The sequence below is a fragment of the Elephas maximus genome, chromosome 4, assembly GCF_024166365.1.
Source record: "Elephas maximus indicus isolate mEleMax1 chromosome 4, mEleMax1 primary haplotype, whole genome shotgun sequence".
In the NCBI taxonomy this organism is placed as follows: Eukaryota; Metazoa; Chordata; class Mammalia; order Proboscidea; family Elephantidae; genus Elephas; species Elephas maximus.
The window spans coordinates 116,637,856-116,656,949 of NC_064822.1; the positions used below are offsets into that span (position 1 = coordinate 116,637,856).

Genomic DNA, 19,094 nt, shown 5'->3' on the forward strand with positions numbered 1-19,094 from the left:
CCAGGATCCGATTCCGGGTCAGGAGCTGCCGGCAGCGACTTCCTTTAACGAGTGACCCGTCCGGCTTGTTCCCGGAGCGGGCGTGGTGACGAGGTCTAAATATGGGTAAGAATTCACTGAACCAGATGCGGTGGCCGCGCAGTCCCTCCCGCCGCACCCCCCGTCGGGGAATTTCTAAGAGCTGGAGGTAAACCTAATGAGATCCAAACTCCGCCCTCTGGTGGACAAAGTTAACCCCCAATTATATTTTTGAAATACACGGTTTAGGCTAACGTTAACATTACGCATTCGCTTGGAGATCTCAAATTACCGCGGGAGCCCTGGAATGGGAGACTTAAAAGAGGTGTGAAAAAAGAGGTGTAGTGAGCCCTTTCTGCTGCGTGATGCGTGAGACTGGCGTATTGCCAGGACTGAGGAGAGCGAGAATCAAAGCCCCCGGTTGGTCACTATATTTGAGTGGCGTACCTTTTTAGACTCTGCCCGAAATCGGAATGGCAAGAGATTTGGTTGCTATTTAACACATACGCTGCCCTTGATTTCTAAGAGGGAGATTAAGTTTCTAGCCAGGCTTCGACCTGTGACTTTTTTGTTCCAGTTATGGTGCTTATTCACCCAAATTTAAAAAATTCAGGTCTGTTCCAATGTTGCTTCCTTGGCCATGATTGAACCAGGAACTGGTTTGAAGCCCAGAGTGAAACCGGCCTATTCACAGTTTGTCACCTTCTACAGTTTGGTACACTGAGGTTTATACAGGCATCTCTAACCAGTAATTCTTCAACTGATAAAAAAAATAAGATTTCCCTCCCCCAGAAAAAAGAACAGGGGCACAGACATGATGGTGGCTGCCTTTTAATGGAAGCAGTGAAAATTTGAAATGCTCTGAAAGCTACTTTAAAATTTCTAAGGATTTTACCATAGTGTAGTGAGGATTACAATTAATGAATTAGGATCAAGTGAGATAATGGAGTTTACCAGAAATGGGAAATTCTAACATTTTCTTCAGATGTTAGGTGTTTTCGAGTTGATTTCAACTCATAGTGACCCCATGTGATTGAGTAGAACTGCCCCAGAGGGTTTTCTTGGCTCTAATCTTTATGGAAGCAGATCACCAGGTCTTTCGCCTGTGGAGCCCCTGGGTGCTTAACAGCTTTTGCCACCAGAGCTCCTTTTTCTGTAGACAGGAGAGGCAATATTGTGGGGTGATTAAGAACATGGGCTCTGAAGCCAGATCCCTATCTGAATCTCAGCTGTCACTTAACAGTGTCTTTAGGCAATTTAATTAGCCCATTTATGACTGTTACCTCATCTGTAAAGTGGGGATAATAGTAGCTTTTTTTTTTTTTTTTTTTATGTAGTAGAATTTTTTAGGAAGATTAAATAGGCACCATGAGTACAACAACTGAAAAGTGCTTATTGTTACTATTAAAACTATTGTTGTTAGGTGCCGTCAAGTTGGTTCCAAGTCATAGCAACCCTATGTGCAACAGAATGAAACACTGCCAAGTCCTGTACCATCCTCACAATTGTTGCTGTTTGAGCCCAATTGTTGCAGCCACCGTGTCCATCCATCTCATTGAGGGTCTTCCTCTTTTTCACTTTACTAAGCATGATGTCCTTCTCCAGGGACTGGTCTCTCCGGATAACATGGCCAAAGTACGCGAGGTTCATCCTCGCTTCTAAGGAGTATTCTGGCTATGCTTCTTCAAGGTTTGTTCATTCTTCTGGCAGTCTATGGCATTTTCAATATTCTTCACCAACATCATGATTCAGAGGCATCGATTCTTCTTTGGTCTTCCTTATTCATTGTCCAGCTTTCGCATGCATATGAGGCCATTGAAATACCATGGCTTGTGTCCTCAAAATGACATCTTTGCTTTTCAACACTTTAAAGAGGTCTTTTGCAGCAGATTTGCCCAGTGCAATATGTCATTTGATTTTTGGACTGCTGTATCCATAGACCCTGACGGTGGATCCAAGTAAAATTAAATCCTTGACAACTTCAATCTTTTCTGTTTATCATGATGTTCGTTGTCGGCCCAATTGTGAGGATTTCTGTTTTCTTTATGTTGAGGTGCAATCCATACTGAAGACTGTAGTCTTCGATCTTCATCATTAAGTGCTTCAAGTCCTCTTAGCTTTCAGCAAGCAAGGCTGTGTCATCTGCATATCTCACGCAGGCTGTTAATGAGTCTTCCTCCAATCCTGACGCTGTGTTCTTCATATAGTCCAGCTTCTTGGATTATCTGCTCAGCATACAGATTGAGTGAGTATAGTGAAAGGATGCAATTCTGATGCATACCTTTCCTGATTTTAAACCACGCAGTATCCCCTTGTTCTGTTCGAACAACTGCCTCTTGTTCTATGTACAGGTTCCACACGAGCACAATTAGCGTTCCGGAATTCCCATTCATTAAAATCGTAGATAGAATTAATTTCTAAACAGGTAAATAAGTGATTTGGAAGATTTCCAACAGTCCATTTACATTCAGAAGAAGGGCCAGAAATAGCCAGTCATCCCCTTAGACAAATAAAACTATATTTTACCATTCCCTTTTCTTCCCTGTGAAGCTCATTGACTTTTTCTAACTCTATTGTAATGTCTAACGAAGGAAGGATGTATTTACTTTTTCTTAGAGTTTTTTTATTGGGCAAATTTGGAGATGGAAACCATTTCTGTGCCCTTTTGTTTCTACATTTGTACTGTATTGGTGAATTGGCAAATCAAAAAGGAAGTCAGGAGTCTTTGAGCATGTTTCTGCTCTCTTCAGGAACAAACATTTACTCTTCCATGAGCGCAGTTATGTTGTGTAAATTTTATGGGCTAGTACACCAGCTCTTAACCAAGGGTTTTAATATTAAAGCATTAAAATACTTTCATGATAGACATAGTTACAAAACAGTAATGGAAGCTTACAGCGTCTTTTGTTGAAAGCATAACACCAGTCCTTCCAGCCCATTCTGAGTTCTTAAGATGGACTAAGAAGTCTTCAGTAATTACGTGCATTCAGGAGTTTTAGTTGACTCCCTGTTTTTAGAACCTGAAGCCTGAACAATACAGAGTAAATAGCATCTCAAATACTGAGGAATTTTGCACAATAGCCTTTAATATTTTTTTCTTAAAAAATTACGAGACAAAAGTGCAAGCCATTTCAGTGTATTGACTGTTTAATACAGTCTGTTTAATGGAGCCTGCTTTATATAAGGCAAAAGGTAAAAGAAAAAAAAAAAAAAGACTGACTATAGAGAAAACAAGCTTAAAGGAAATGCAGAGGAAAGAACATTTTCACAAGTCAGAGGAAAGCACTGGCTGATGGCTTGCTTTTCTTTCTTAGAAGGTAGAATATAAATCAGAATGACTGCTTTATTTAGGTTGGTTGTAAAACTAGGCAAGAGAAACCTGACACTTTAGACTCTCATCACATAAAACCAGACATGGAAGAAATTCAATTTTAAAAATTTAAGCATTCTATTTAGATATTGACAAATACAACTGGTTCTACATTGGTGAAGTTGGTTATTTTTTCTAAGCTGCTTCTTTACAGTAGACCAGTCCAGCTGCTTTGTGAGGGAAGAAGTTAGGAACTACAATTGCAAGAGTTGTAAAAAAAATAACATACTGGGCCCTAATATTGTTAATCTAGTAACTGATATCTTTTGAATTGAAGTTTTGGTAGGCTTAGATGCCCTGTTGAAAATGATTTTTAAGAGATGGACCAGGGGGTATGGCCTGACTGATAAAAATATCAGTTAGCAAAATTAGGAAATGACTGCCAGGTATAATTTACTCAAAATTAGGAAATGCATGCCAGGTATAATTTACTCAAGTGTCTGGGACTTAAGGACAGAGCCCTCACTTGCCCAGAAATCTGGAGGCTGTATCTAGTGAGCTGAGATTAAAGTCTTGGGCATATTATTGCTCGCTTACTGCTCTACATGGCAACTGGCAGAACTGAGTATTTATATCAGAAATCTTAGAATTATCTTTGTATTACGTAATATTAAAGTTTACAAATCTCATCTGAAATCCAACCAGCACTTATTCTTCCTTTCATTGCTTCTTCCAGGAACTCTGACACTCTTTTCAATACAATTATTTCTCAAAAAAAGGAAATTTTACTTTGAGCATTAAGATGCATACATGGTTCTGCCATATTTGTTGACTGTTGAAGTATTTGATCCTTGGTTGAAGAAAGAAGATATCTGTATTGGTTTGAGGGGAGTTGTTACCTTCAGAAATCTTTCTGTAAATCTAAAATAGAGTAGATTTTTATCAAAGGACAGTAAAGGAAAAATTTTCACATTCTGATTTGCTTAATACTTTCATTAAATTCATGTCATGCATAAAGAATTGCTTTCACATTTACTGAAGCACACTTCATAGGCTGAGCTAGTACAGAACAATGAGAATACAAAAGACTTAATACCATGGGTTGGAATGATAGCTTCAAAGAGGCTTTCTAAGTTCAGAGTCATCACTATTCATTCAGTAAGCACATACCAGTTGCCACTGAGTTGACTCCGACTCATGGCAACCCCATGTGTTGCAGAGTAGAATTGTGCTCCATAGGGTTTTTATGGCTCTGACCTTTCGGAAGCAGATTGCTAGGCCTTTCTCCCGAGATGCCTCTTGGTGGATATGAACTGATAACCTTTCAGTTTGGAGCTGAGCACTTAACTGTTTGTGCCACTCAGGGACACACTCAATAAACGCATACTTGAGTGTTAATACAAGCAAAGTATTACCTTAGGCACTACTCCTTAAACCATCGCACATTTAATTAAAAAATGAAATAGAGAGGGTATTTGTATTTCTATAACATTGCCATAGTTTCCTATGGCATCCATCAACCTCTTGAATTTTTTCCTTTTTGGCTTATACATATGCTCAGGTCTCTCATATTCAAAGAACTCTTCCTTCGACCCTACTATCCTCCTTGCTCCTTCTCCTAGTTACTGTATACAACAGGATTTTATCAGTTCACTACTGCATTTGACACTTGATAATCTCTTTGAAACCCTCCTTTCCCCGGCTTCTGTGACACTTTTCCTCCCTTTTTTCATCACTTCACTTACAAATCATTACCAACTCTCAGGATAGTTCCAGCATTTGTACCTTTTGGAGATCTCCAGTGCTACTATCCTAATGTTAACAGCCCAATGGGCCAAGGGGCTCTTTTCTAGCCCCTACCCAGATCTACTAATGCCAGATTTATCTTTCTAATAGAGTAAAGTTACACTCATGGTACTCCTTTCCTCAAAAACTCTTAATGGTTTCTCTGTTCCTACTGAATTAAGTACAAGCTCCTCAGTCTGGTATTCAAGGCCACCTACACTCTGGCTTCAGCTTGCTTCTTCAGATTTATATCCCGTCACCTCCTGACCCATATTTTTCCAGTCTAGCTGTACTATTTGACGGCCTCCAGAGCGACCCGATACTTTTCTGCCTTTATGCCTTTGTTCCTGCTGTTCCTTCTAGAATGAACAATCTCCCTTTTTCCATCCTTGAACCTTTATTCCATTAAATTTCTGCTTGTAGAAATCCTACTCATACCTCAAGGCATGGTATTTGGCATGGGGAAGTAGAGTTGTTACAGCTGTTCACTGAAAGAAGTTCAAATATCACTCGTTTCATATGAAGTCTTTCAGATTCCCTCTATCAGATGCCATGTCTTTCTTAGCATTTTGCACTTCTTTGTTTTGTACCAAGTTAGTAAGATTATTAACTTCTTAAGCATAGTGTGGAATTAATCCTTTTATAATTCATTTTTGTTTCTTTCCCTTATATTACCTGATACATAAAAGGTATTTAATAAATATGTGTTGAACTGAGTTAAGAGACCTCAATTTTCAAAAACATTATGGATGTCCAGTCCCTGGAGAAGGACATCATGTTTGGTAAATAGAGGGTCAGTGAAAGAGGAAGACCCTCAATGAGATGGATTGACATAATGACTGCAACAATGTGCTCAAACATAACAGTGATTTTAAGGACAGTGCAGGACCAGCAAGTATTCTGTTCTGTTGTACACAGGGTAGCTATGCGTTAGAACTGACTCGAGAGCACCTAACAATGAGGATAATAACACAAATCAGTAAATTTTGGGGGGCGGGGAAACAAAGACTAGAGCTCCAAAATTGCTCCCTTGCTGGATCCTTTAAACTACCCATGCGAAGATCCAAATAGATAAAAGGGAAAGGCCATAGAGTCTTACCACTCTTCTTGAGAAGTTGTCCTTTTCTGGATTCATCTAGTTTTTCAAGAAACTCCTCAAAAACTTTCACATAAGGAGCGAGACCGGTCTTCTTATAATCTAAATTATGAAGAACATGCATTAGAGTTAACATTTTGGCAGCAAGAATAACATGCAAATATAACTTTAAGTTTCTTATAAGAATTCTCTAGAACAGTGTGCCCAATAGAAATATAATGTGAGAAATGTATGCAATTTAAAATATTCTTAATAGGCATATTAAAAAAAGTAAAAACAAGCAGGTAAAATTAACTTTAATAATATATTTTATTTGACCCAGACTATCTAAAATATTACGATTTCAACATGTTAAAAAAAAAAGGTATTTTACGTTATTTTTCATACAAGTCTTTGGACTCCCTGTGCATTTGGTACTTAAAGCTTCTCTCAATTCAGGTGCTAAATTATTAGAAACATTTGATCTACATTAAGATTTAAATTATAAAATGTACAGTTGAAAAAGTAGGTTCACGTACCTAAGTTGTCCCAAACATACTTAAAAAATTTCCAGTAATTGAATTTAATTAAAATTAAATAAAATAAAAATTTCAGTTTTAATATCTTATCATTCTCTGAGGATATTATAGTATTTTTTTAAAAAGGGCTTTGTTCCTTGCATTATCTGTTTTTCTCTGCGTTCCTTTTTCTATTTTATTCTAATCTGTCTTTGATGCTGGAGAATTTTTTCAGATTTCTAAAACAATAGTCATTTCACAAACATTAATAGTGAAATGTACTACATTTAGGTATTGTTAGAGCTGGCATAGATAAAGATTTAACCTTAGATTCTGAAAGGACAGTAATATTTGACCATAAAAGATCAATCAGAGACCACAAGTCTATACTGTCCAATACAGAAGCCACTAGCCAGATGTGGCTATTTAAATTAAAATGAAATGACATTAAAAGTGCAGTTTCTGAGTCATGCTAGGCACATTTCAAGTGCTCAAAGCCTCATGTGGCTATTGAGTACCATACTGGACAGTATAGATGTATAGTATTTCCATCATCGAAGAAAGTCCTTTGGACTCTATTGCTGTAGAGTATCTCTTAGGTGTTAGTATAAGAAGATTTGACTGGTACTAGCAGGAAGATTTTTAAAATTTGTAGCTTCTTCAAATTCTAGAACATAGAATTCAATCACAGGTTAAACCTATGTACCATAAAACCTATCTGTATACATCAAAAACAAAGTAAAGAATAAAAGCACTGCAAACAAACAAAAAAAAAAAAACAGTGCAAACATATTAATTATTAAATAAACAGTTGTTTATTTAAAAGACTGTGAAATTCAAACAACATCACCAATTGACAATTTTATCTTACAATATAGATCCCAGCATTTAGAAATTGCTCAGTAGGTATTTGTAGCATCACTTGGGCAAGTAATAAAGGACAGAAACACTGCTATAACATTGTTACTAAGCTAGTTTCAGGATAGTCATTGAACCATTTTGGCTGAGTCCGAGGGGATTTAATTATTAGAGTGACAGAAGGATGTCATATAAAAAATGGACTTCAATGTATTAACCTACCTCTGGTTCTACGTTTGACATCAGATTCAGCTTCATTTTCCTCTTCATTCGTGGAAATGATATCCAATTCATGGCAGATGGAGCTGTAACAGAATAAGAGAAATTTAAAGTTAGCTCTTTATCAACATTACTTAGTGTATGAGAGCACATGAATACCACAAGATTTTCTGCAGAAAAATTATGGTCAAATAAATTTGGGATATTCTAAAAACTGTAATCTCTCCTTAGAGTTTTTCATGCATATTAGCATATTGAAGATGGAGAAATCTTGCAGTAGTGAACCTTTTGAGTCAGCAGTTCCTAAACTTATTTGACCTGAAAGCCTTTTTCTTGCTTAAAAAAACCAAACCAAATCCATTGTTGTTGAGTTGATTCCGACGCATACCGACCCTATAGGACAGAGGAGAACTGCCCCATAGGGTTTCCAAGGAGCAGCTGGTGAATTCGAACTGCTAGCCGAGCTTTTAACCACTGTGCCACCAGGGCTCCTTGGAACAGCTGAAAAAAGTGTTTTGTGGAACTCACAAGGAAAAGTTATTTTACTAGGGTCCCTATCAAGTAACCTCAGAGCAAGGTGGTAATCAAATATATTGTTTCCATACAGCTACCTCTCTGGAAGGAATCTAATCCAATCTACTTCAAAATGAGAACAACAATTACAAACAAACTCACATAGGGTGTGATAATTGATTTGAAACATACCTTATAGTTGGAACGGCAAATGGATCAAACTGATCCACTTTTTGTAAATTAATAGGGACAGAAATGCGACCTGTAAAAACCAAAAGTTATAAACTGATAACCATGGAATACAAATCAGTATAGTCTGTCTCTACAAGTTATTTTTAGTTAAGACTTTTATCTAAGGCTTAGAAAAGGGTTCATATTTATATTTCTAAATATTAAGAGCAGTATTTAGAAATATAAATTAAAGTACTTCCACATTAGCTGTGCCTTTTTCTTACAAAAAGCAAAACAAAACAAACAACAACAAAAAACAGGTGTGAAAGACTGTTGAACCATTCCCCAGTGACTCTTTCATTTCTATTTTTCTCTTCCTAATATTCTCCCATATTTATGTTCGGGATGATCTCAAATTTAGTGAGTCCTGAACATGGAACAAAATAGATGGGAATAGTTCATTACATTAGCTTGGTTTATTTGCTGAGATCAAAACACACTCTTCACGTTGGGCATCTTGAGGAAGCATTTTGGAAATAAAACAGACATTATCCTGCCCTTTTACAATATCCTCACCTGGTCCACTACATAAAATTCATCATGTCTTAAAAATGATATGATTCTAAAAGACTGCCAGGTAATAAGTAAAATAATTAAGGGAATCCGGAGTTGCTGTTTAAAGTCAGAGAAAAAAAGACTATGTTACTTAATATGAAGGGACAGGTATATAATCAAAGTATATATACTATGAGTGACAATTATTTACCTACACCTTGTCTGAGAATGAGGGGCTGCCCAATGAAGCCTTATAATTAAGCAAGAAATATTAAGCTTATTACCAAAGAAGCTAAAAACACATAGTTGACAGGTTTCAAGAGGGGCTACATAAACATATACACTGCAGGGTCGTAATAGTTTATTAAACGAAACTATGCAGTTTCAGAGAATCGAATGTGTGCCAGCTACTTTTCTAAGCTTTTACATTTGATCTTCAGAGTAATCTGTTGAGGTTGGTATTATTATGACCTTCATTTTACAGATGACAAAACTGAGGCACAGAGAGCTTAAATAATTTGCCTAAGGTATCACAGTGAGCAAGCCACAAAGTTGGATTGTTTACACTGAAGAGGACAACGATACACTTCTCTATTATGTCCCCTGACTGGATGGAGTTATGTTTTATGACAATAATAGCCACGTTCATACTTATTTTTGTCAATTTCAGTCCACCAAATCTAAGAGAAATGTAAAAGGGTAAAGCTAAAACTCTTGCAAAAGAACTGAGAGAGATAATATAGTGGAAAAAAGCACAGGACTTTGAGTTATGAGAACTCTGTTCCTAGCTCTCACACAATTTGTTTTATGACTCTGGACAAGTCATTTTAAGTCCTTTGTCCACTGTTTTCTCGTCTGTACGCTGAGAGCTGTTATACTGATTTCTAAGGCTCTCTCCAACTCTCATTCATCACATAGCCTTAGGAACTCAGCTGGAAAATATTTAATAGTGACAACTGATGTGGTAGCTATTTAACTGACCATGTAAAACATAATTTAGGTATTAGCTGATAGAGCAATTCTTCAGAGATATCTGAATATCTCAGAGATTATATGTATTTACACCCAGTGACATGCTTGCTAAAACAAAAAATAACTTTCATTTTCTGTTTTCCTTACTTTCTTTACATAGTACCTGTTTTAGGATGAACACTAAAAGGGCTCTTCAGCAAATGATTGATTCCTTTGCTAACATTGATATCCAGCCGTGGAAAACAGTACTGGAGCATGATCTCCCATTCTAACCAGGGTCCATATCTGTCATTTTTGACGTTACTCTAAAAACAGGCATAAGTCCAGCATGAGGATCAGTAGGAACTTTTGAGGATTTCTTTTAAAAAGGTTAAAAATGATCTTAAAGCATCTTTAACTTACTAAGCAAAAAAATCAATTCAATTAATAATTGCATTGTTATATTTTAATACAAATTTCAGGAGTATACCTGATATCTACCGGCTACTTTCTTGAAATATTCCCAACGCTGAAGCGAACTGTGATACTTCTGGAAGCCTTGTTGAAGGTCATCATGCATTGGTGATGGGTCATTAAGGAACACGCTCATTTAGAGCACATCAGTGAACAACTCAGTTTTCAGTATGTATTACCACAAGGATATCTAAAGCTTATAAATATTTGGAAAGTAATTATTAATGTTTTTTGAAACACAAATGTTAAACGCTTATATCCATAAAAAATTTTCTTGTAAAAATACAGTGGTGATATGACAGAAAGAATACAAAAATAACTATAAAGTTTAGTGTATAATCTTTCCTCAGTCTGCATATATTTTGACTAAATTGATTCAGCATTCCTTAAGCAGCCATTAATTCAAGAGGATCAACTTCCAAAAAGAGGAAACTGATTTGTGAAATGGCTTCATTTTTTATTTTATTCTATACTAGAGATAGAAAAACGCAGAAATATAGGAGGTGTCATGTGTAAAAAAGATTGTGTTTAGAAAGTAGTATATAAGGATATGCAGGCAGGACACATTTATAATAGCACAGATTGATGCAACTAGCTCACATATAAACGGTCTTGGGAAAGGATATTTTCAGGAACAAGGGCTAAAATCTTATCCCAGCTTTCTTTATTTTCAAGAATATCTTGATCAACCAAGGCATATTCTTCAAAGTATCTTATTATTATATTTATAGATCTTCTGTAGGAACAACAAGAACAACAAAGCCCCAACACTATTAGCAACATAGACACCAGGTAAATATTGTGGCCATTTGCTGGGAAGCTAGGGGTTATTCCAGTTTTTACTGAATTTCAAGGACTTAACTGGGTAAAATGGGAGTGCTACCCCTTTATAGCGTTATGAGAGTTAAATGAGATGCTCTACGGGAACAGAACCTAGCATAGTACCTGGCTCAGAATACTCAAGAAATGTTAACTTCTTAATTGAACTCCACAACTCAGGTTAATCATAATCATAAATATGTAACCAGGGCAGAAAGTAACCAAGCGAAGATAACACAATACATCAGTAGTACAATGTGGGATACAGTTCTAAAGTTTCTAGTCTGAATTGCTTGCTTTAACACCTTAACAATTATAAAGCATTTTGCAAGTATTCTTCACATCTATTGTTTCATTTAATCTTTGCCACAACTCATGAGACAGACAGAGAAGCTATTCTCCCCATCATACAGAGAAGGGAATGGAGGCTCTAGAACTTTATGAAGGTCATAATAAGTGACAGAACGGAGGTTCTTACTCCTAATCCAAGGCTCTTTCTAATATCCTAGAGAAGTAATGAATTCAATGGGAATAGCATTTGGATTCAGGCAGACCAGGACTGAATCCTGAATTTAACAACTTACTTGTTGTGTGATGCCAAGCAAGTTATACAATCTCTCTGAAACCTCACTTCCCTCATCTGTAAATGGAGATATTGTCATGTTCCCTATAAGGCTGCTGTGAAGACCAATGAGAACATTTGTATAGCGCCTATCATAGATAATACAGCACAATATAGGCAGTCAATTAACTGCAGCTACTATTACTGTAAAATTCTACCCCAGCAGTGAAAATTAATAGCAAGAGAATTCTAAAAGCACATGCTGGTAAATCAGACACAACTTAAATTGGCTCTTTTCCAACAGACCTGACGAAAGGGTGGATTTTTTCGCTGAGGTGAACTTTCTTTTTAATGTCTGGACCACCCTGAAAAATAAACCATCAAACAGACAAACAAACAAAAAATTTGTGTGTATCACATAACAAATAACTTTAAAGTATTCTTTTACATTTAAAATTATATAAATGCAAAGATACTGATTAAATTCTGTCAAAGTATAGAAGCTTGGATGTTATTTTATACAGTCTCAATACCTGTAGCTTTCTGTCTGTGTTTACTTGACATAATTGATCCAGAAAAGTAAATTAATCTTTCTTTTGCCACAAAGGAGTATACTTATAACAAAATATGAAATATCTAAAAATGTAGCTACTACAATATTAATTGATCTATTAATAAGATTACCTACTCTGAAATGTGGATGCTATAAAAATTTAATTTTCTTTGTTAGTAAACGTTCCAGGTTTAATAACACCTGGCAAACAAAGAAATGTAAACTATCATTAAGAGGCGCTTACCTTTACGAGACTCAAATACTCAACTATTCCAGAACGCACTGCAGAGGACAGTTTTCTAACTGATTCATCACAGACCCAACAGTGAACGCCTCTCCTTCCGGAATATACCCAGAGACGATGCTTAAATCCAAAGTCCTCTGAGGAGGAGAGAAATAATAGGTTTTAAAACCAATCTACAAATTTCTGGTTCTTGCTTACTTCCTTAGATTAATTTTTTTTTTTTTTACCTCTTTTCAACATGTATTTTTCCTTTAACCACACTAAATTATCTGTAGTTTCCTGTGCCCCTCACATGCCTGTCTTTCTGTCTTTACCCATCCTGGTCTTTCTGCCAAGAATTTCTTCATGCTTGCTACTTCCATTTCTCCCCCTGACCAATTGCCGTGTATCCTTAAAGACTTAGTCTAGGGATATTAAAAGAGCTAATATATTTAAAATGTTTAGAATAGTGCCTGGCACATGGTAAACCCCTATATGAGTTAGCTATCATCATCATCACCATCACCACCACCACCACCACCACCTCTTCAGGGAAGCCTTTTCTGACCTGATCTCTTCCCATTCCTGTGTGCACTCCTGCCGCTTTATATCCGCATAACACCCTATGCATACTACTTAACACAACTGTAACCCTCAATTTTTTAAATCTGTCTCCTCCTTAGACTGTGTGATTTCCCTCATCTAGAACAGTACCTAGCAATATTGAGTACTTAGCTCAATAAATGATTGAATTAGAAAAAACACTTGTTTGTTCAACAACTTTATCTTTTATCTCCCTATCATGTTTCATGTAAAATGCTTCAAGGAAACATATTAGAAATTTATGAGATTAGATAGTAAACTGGTACAGAGGAAAACAGATTCTTGTACCTAACCCCACTCAGATACCGCTGATACTTGCCCTTCAATGCTCTGTCGATGATGCGCATGGCCATTGTCATAAGGGTCCAACATTTAGAACATATGTCTGCAGAACTGGAGCAGAGTTATCATTACTCACTGGCATCAATATCAGCCACCCCAACAGCATGGTACATTGTACTTACCTACAACATCTCCTCACATCGTCATAGTCTGTCATATCAATGTCAAACACCAGCTCTTTTTCCTGAGCCTGGAAAGCGCCCAGCTTCACTGTACTGTGTTGACTGGGCTACAAATACAAAATATTTATGTTTCCAGAATAGCTGCCATACTGTTAAATCTGCTTATTTTCTACCTATACAGAAAATGTGGCCAAAGAGAAGCAAACCAAAAAAAAACCCACTGCCATCGAGTTGGTTCTGACTCATAGTGACCCTATAGGACAGAGTAGAACTGCCTGTCAGAGTTTCCAAGGAGCGCCTGGCGGATTTGAACTGCTGACCTCTTGCTTAGCAGCTGTAGCACTTAACCACTATGCCACCAGGGTTTCCAAGAGAAGCAAAGAAACCATATAATGTAAAGTCTGTGTCAAAGTTCATTAATTTAGATCCCATATACCCAGAACTGATGACAGTTTAACTTTTATATGCTTAGAACAGAGTCTGATAAATACATAGCCACCATAAATATTTGTTGATTGATAGAAATTATAATAAAACTGTTTTTGGGTCTCTCATAAGGAAAAGTACATACAAATAATTAATACCCTACCGCAAAGTGTTTTAGAGACCTTGTTACTGTATATACAAGTAATAAAAATTCATTTATTTTAAAATGTGCAGTAATTCAAAAGGATTCCCCCCATTAGCTTGAGCTGAGCCTTTATTATAAAGAGGTTATGGTCTAACAGGTAAAGAAGGTGAACTGAATACAGATGGTTACTTTTGCTCCCTCCAAACCCCACAAAAACGATAAAGGTTTTTGAAAAAGGTATAAAAAAGAACCAGAGAGGAGACAACACCACAACTTTCCTGGAAATCAGTGGGGAGAGGTAACTGAGTGAGACCCTTGAAAGCTGAATCTTAAGGTGTCAGTAAGAAAAGCTAAAAAGCAACTCAATCTACACCTCAGAACATCATCTCCCCAAAGGCTTAGGAATAGGTGACACCAGGTATCTCTGGAGTATGTGTGTGTGTAGGGGTGGGGTGGTGGTGAGGCTGAAATTAAAAACAGGAGGATTGGTTCAAAGTCTCTTTAAGAAGCAGTTAGCTCCAGATTCCTGCACTTACTCTGTACAGCTAGGTGACTGCTCTTCCTTTTTCCTGGCAGAAGAAACCTGAATTATTATCTGGGCAGAGTAAGAGTCTCTGGTAACAGGCACAGGTGCAGAAGAGGGTATTAATGGAGCATTGATGTACGGAATACCAAGATCCAGCCACCCTTCCCCATTTCTATGCTCTTCCATGGCCACCCCAGGCAGGAGACTGAAGATTCCTCTCTGGAGCATCTGACCAGATGTTCTAGGCTCTAGGAACAGATCAGTGACTAAACAAAGATCCCTAGGCAAGTGGGATTTTCATTCTAGCAAAGATCTAGAGAAACTGACCTCAGAGATTCCCCAGTAAAATGGCCCAGCCAGATTACTCTGCAGTAAAGAAATCTCAGCAGTGTGTACAGAACTTCCAGTAAGTTTAGTACTCTATTCTTAAATATAAGTAACAAATAAAAAATTACCAGACATACGAGGAAAGCCTCTAATATGAAAAGCTCCAGAAAAAGCAACTTAGAGAAAACAAGCTCTGCATTAGAAGAAAACTCAAGAACTACCATCAGTATCCTCATAGAATACTGATGATGTATCAATGAAAAAAGTACAGGATGCTCTAAAAAAAAGAGCTCTTGGAGATTAAAGAAAAGGAAAATAAGAAGAAAAGGAAATAGACACAGAGGACCAGTCCAAGGGGTCTAACATCTGACTTTAGGATTTTTAGAGAGAGCAGAGAAAACAGGAAAAATTATATCAAAAAAGGAAAATTTCCCAGAATTGAAGGACACAACCTCATGATCAAAAGGGCTCACCAAATATCTAGCACAATAAGTATCAAAAGATGCACATCGAGATACATCATTGTGAAATTTTAGAACATTGGGGATAAAGAGAAAATCTTAAGAGTGTCCAGGTCCAACACACGGGAACAAGAATCAGAATAGCATCAGTCTTCTTAAGAACAATATTGGAAAGTAGAAGAGAATGGAGAAGTGCCTTCAAAATTCTTAGGGAGAATGGTTTCCAAACTCAACCATCAATCAATATAAAGGTAGAATGAAGACATTTTTCAGACATATAAGGTGTCAAAAATTTTGTCTTCCATGCACCTTTTCTCAGGAAGCTCCTGGAAGATGTGCTCCATCAAAAGAGAGCCAAGAAAGGAGAGGACATAGCATCTGTGCAACAGGAGATCCAACACAGGAGAGAGATGAAAGGAATCCAAAGTGATGACGAAAGGAGATTATAAGACCATATTTATTCATCAGGCCTAAACAGTAATCAGTCCAGACTGGAGAGGTCAGAAATCTCCAGGAGAAATGTTTTCAAGATGAAACTGACAGACTACCTGATGGATCTGAATATATTGGGAGATGAAGACAACTGGCAAAGAGTCTGGGGTTGAATTTATAATCTAAATTTTAAAGTAATAAAATTTACATTAGGAGCATAATAAATTAGGCATGGGAAGGTTTTGTGTGTGGTGAGGGTAGAGGGTGAGGTGAAAGAAAGCTAAATCCTCATCTGCCAGGATGGACAGTCAATATATAATGCTTAAAATGGAAAAATGAAAGAAATATAAGCAATGTTATTTAGAGACATGAGGCAAATAAGAATCAGCTAAAATAAAGTGGTTGCCTCTGGGGAGCAGAAGCTGATGGTAAAGGTGGGAGACTTTTTCAAAATGCCTATAGAACTACTTGATTCTATAAACTATTGGCATATATAACTGATAAAAATCACAAAACACATACCAAAGACCAAACCAAACCCACTGCCATCAAGTCAATTCCGACTATTAGCAACTCTGTAGGACAAAGTAGAACTTCCCCATAGGGTTGCCAAGGCTGTAAATCTTCACTGAAGCAGACTGTCACATCTTGTGGAATGGCTGGTATGTTTGAACCGCTGACCTTTTGGTTAGCAGCTGAGCACGTAACCACAGTGCCACAAGGGCTCCTTACAAAACACATACACAAAGGTCTATAAATGCCTCTCTCGGCACAATAAGAAAATGATACTTTTTTTTCCTCCTTCAGTGGGACAAGGAAGCAGAATGGCATCCTGGCCCTTCTTTTGAGACTTCAGTTTTATTCTTCAGTAAACTGTTCTGAAGCATTTTTGCTGCCTGCCTTTCCTTATCTCTTCTTTTCCCCTTACTCTGCAGGTGGGAGACAAACCTGGGATTTAGAGTCAGAAAATCTGGCTTCAAGTCCCAGCTCTATCTTTTAGAAACTGTGGGACCTTGGGCAAACTAAGTTCCCTGGGCCCATTTTCTCCTCTGCAAAAAGATTAAGATTGATATGAGGAACAAGTTAAGCAGCATACGAAAAAGCTCCATACAAAAGTTATCATCCCATGTGTGTATTTTTAAAGAAGGGAAGAGCAATTCTGATTTATTCATGTATTCGACAAATATTTATGGGGTACCCACTATTCTAGGCAATTCTAGGATAGGTCAGTGGCAGGGGGTGGGAGGAGTGGCAGGTTGCAGCAGATCTCATTGAAAATGTGCTCTTTGAGCAAAGACTTGAAGGTGAGGAAATGAGCCAAGCAGATATCTAGAGAAATGTGTTCTGGGCAGTGGAGACAGCTTGAGCAAGAGCCAGTGTAGCTGTAGTGGAGTAAGAGGGAGAGAACGGCTTTTCACTCAGTGAAATAGGGAGCCACTGGAGAATGGTTTTGAGCAGAAGGATCACAGAATCTGACTTGTTTTAAGAGGATCACTCTGGCTGCTGTGTTGAGAGTAGATTTTAGGGTCTGGAGAGGCAAACTGTTAGGTTTTATAGTAATACAGGTGAGACAGAATGATGGTAGCAGTAGTTGGGTTATAGATATATATTATGGTAGGGCCAAAGGGATTTCCTAAGGCAAAGAATGTGGGAGTGTGAGAGAAAGAGAGGAGTCAAGAATAACACCAATGCTGGAAGAGAATATAATACTTTTTACTCTCTCCCTTAAACCACGTTGACGTCCTCATTTAGTCTTTTAGCCAGATACTAAATTTTTTTGTCCTAGTGGGAATGTAACCAATTCGCTCCCAAACGATTTCCAGTCAGTAATGTAGAATGTCAAAAAACAAAGAAGATTACCAGTCTACCTGCAAAAGCAGTTAAGTAAACATTATGGGTCCTCAACTTGAATAAACTCTAAAAATTTATATCAAAGGCTGGGGCACCAACCCATCCTTGGTTTGAAAATAAAACAATACATAAAAATGATTTCTTACTCTGTGGGAATATACTGCACCTATATCAATCTTGTATGGATTCATTTTCTGCATCTCTTTTTCCAGCTCACTCTGGTTGTTGAAGGATTGGTAGCGAATGTAAATATCATCTTTCAATGTGAATGAAAATTCACGGTGTTGAAAGTAATTCTTTATCACTGCAAAAGAAATTTACATTTTAAAGCTAATTTGGTACCTTACTCAGTTCAGGGCATTATGGCATTTGAGAAATGAGAATACAGTTAGTGAGCCCCGTGCCCAACACTATACTAGATGTAAAAAAGAAAGGGAAAAAAAAAAAAGGGACAAGAGAGAGTACCTCATTTGAAGGGATGTATCCTTCCGCAACTGTTAGGGAAAAGTAAAGTGAGCAGAAAAAATGCAGAAATGTTAAAAATCTAACGCCCCGGTAGGCATTAATAAATTAAATCAGCTGCCAAGAGGATAGTACTTCTCCTCCTCCCAGAGACGCTCTTCTGTCTCTGATACAGATCACGACTCTGTACCTTCATGCTACAACCCAGTAACCCCCTTGCTTAGGCACCGCGGCAGGTCAACTGGACACCTAAAGTGAGCCTGACCGCGTAGGAGGAGGAGCAGCGGCTATGCCTTTCACTGTGTGTCCGTAGGCTGATCAGTGTAGCCTCTCTCGGCCCCCTTCCGCCTCAGAGGAGGTGAGGAGGGCTCAAGATAATGCACCAAGGCGCCCGGCACAATGCCTAGCTCGCAGGAGGTACTTCATATTGTCATTCCGAGAACATCCCGCCAAGAACCTTCTTACACTGCCCTCCCAACCCACTACCCACCCGCTCTCCGCAGCATCACCTCCGCCATAGTTGAGCCAGCGGTAGTATTGGGCATAGGGAAAGAGCCTCCGGTAATAAATCTTAAGCAGTTCGGGCAGATCGGCAGGGTCAAACACCTCCATGGGGCACGGAATTATGCCAGAGCACGACTACCCCAAGAATTGGCGGGAACTGTAAAAAAAAAGTACAGCCGAAGCTTCCGTCACTGCGCAGGCGCGCTGGGCCCTGCTGGCTGACTGGACCGCCGGAATTTGTAGTTTCTACTTCGGGAATGGGCCAGTCGAGGGGCTCGGCGCAGGCGCG

At 38.0% G+C, this 19,094-nt stretch overlaps 1 protein-coding gene and 1 long non-coding RNA gene across 5 annotated transcripts; one reads left to right on the forward strand and one right to left on the reverse strand.

The window, feature by feature from the left end:
- Positions 1-5: 5 nt before the first annotated feature.
- Positions 6-19,028, reverse strand: PRIM1 (DNA primase subunit 1). Of its 4 annotated transcripts, none has more exons than XM_049883610.1 (13): positions 18,811-19,028; positions 17,986-18,143; positions 13,672-13,778; positions 13,527-13,600; positions 12,626-12,762; positions 12,135-12,193; positions 11,074-11,183; positions 10,464-10,555; positions 10,158-10,299; positions 8,489-8,558; positions 7,787-7,869; positions 6,213-6,311; positions 6-95 (listed from the first exon to the last, which is right to left on the reverse strand). In XM_049883610.1, exons 1-13 carry the CDS (start codon positions 18,911-18,913, stop codon positions 19-21), a joined length of 1,311 nt encoding a protein of 436 aa, XP_049739567.1. In that variant the 5' UTR covers positions 18,914-19,028; the 3' UTR covers positions 6-18. The 4 variants fall into 4 exon arrangements, with proteins under 4 accessions (XP_049739567.1, XP_049739568.1, XP_049739569.1 ...); XM_049883611.1 differs by lacking the exon at positions 6-95 and adding an exon at positions 1,338-4,249; XM_049883612.1 differs by lacking the exon at positions 6-95 and having other exon boundaries at positions 4,324-6,311; positions 18,006-18,143; positions 18,792-18,871.
- LOC126075684 (uncharacterized) lies at positions 8-16,199 on the forward strand. Its single transcript, XR_007517233.1, has 3 exons — positions 8-187; positions 10,456-10,615; positions 15,876-16,199. It is a non-coding gene; the product is annotated as an uncharacterized LOC126075684 (long non-coding RNA).
- Positions 19,029-19,094: the final 66 nt, after the last annotated feature.

Excerpts from the sequence above, each read along its gene's own strand:
- PRIM1 (XM_049883609.1), bottom strand. The coding sequence starts at position 18,913 with ATGGAGGTGTTTGACCCTGCCGATCTGCCCGAACTGCTTAAGATTTAT. Across the intron at positions 18,144-18,810 it reads CTGGCTCAACTATGGCGGAG|TGATAAAGAATTACTTTCAA; the intron begins GTGATGCTGCGG and ends TTTCTTTTGCAG. Across the intron at positions 10,300-10,463 it reads AAGTAGCCGGTAGATATCAG|AGTAACGTCAAAAATGACAG; the intron begins GTATACTCCTGA and ends GCCTGTTTTTAG.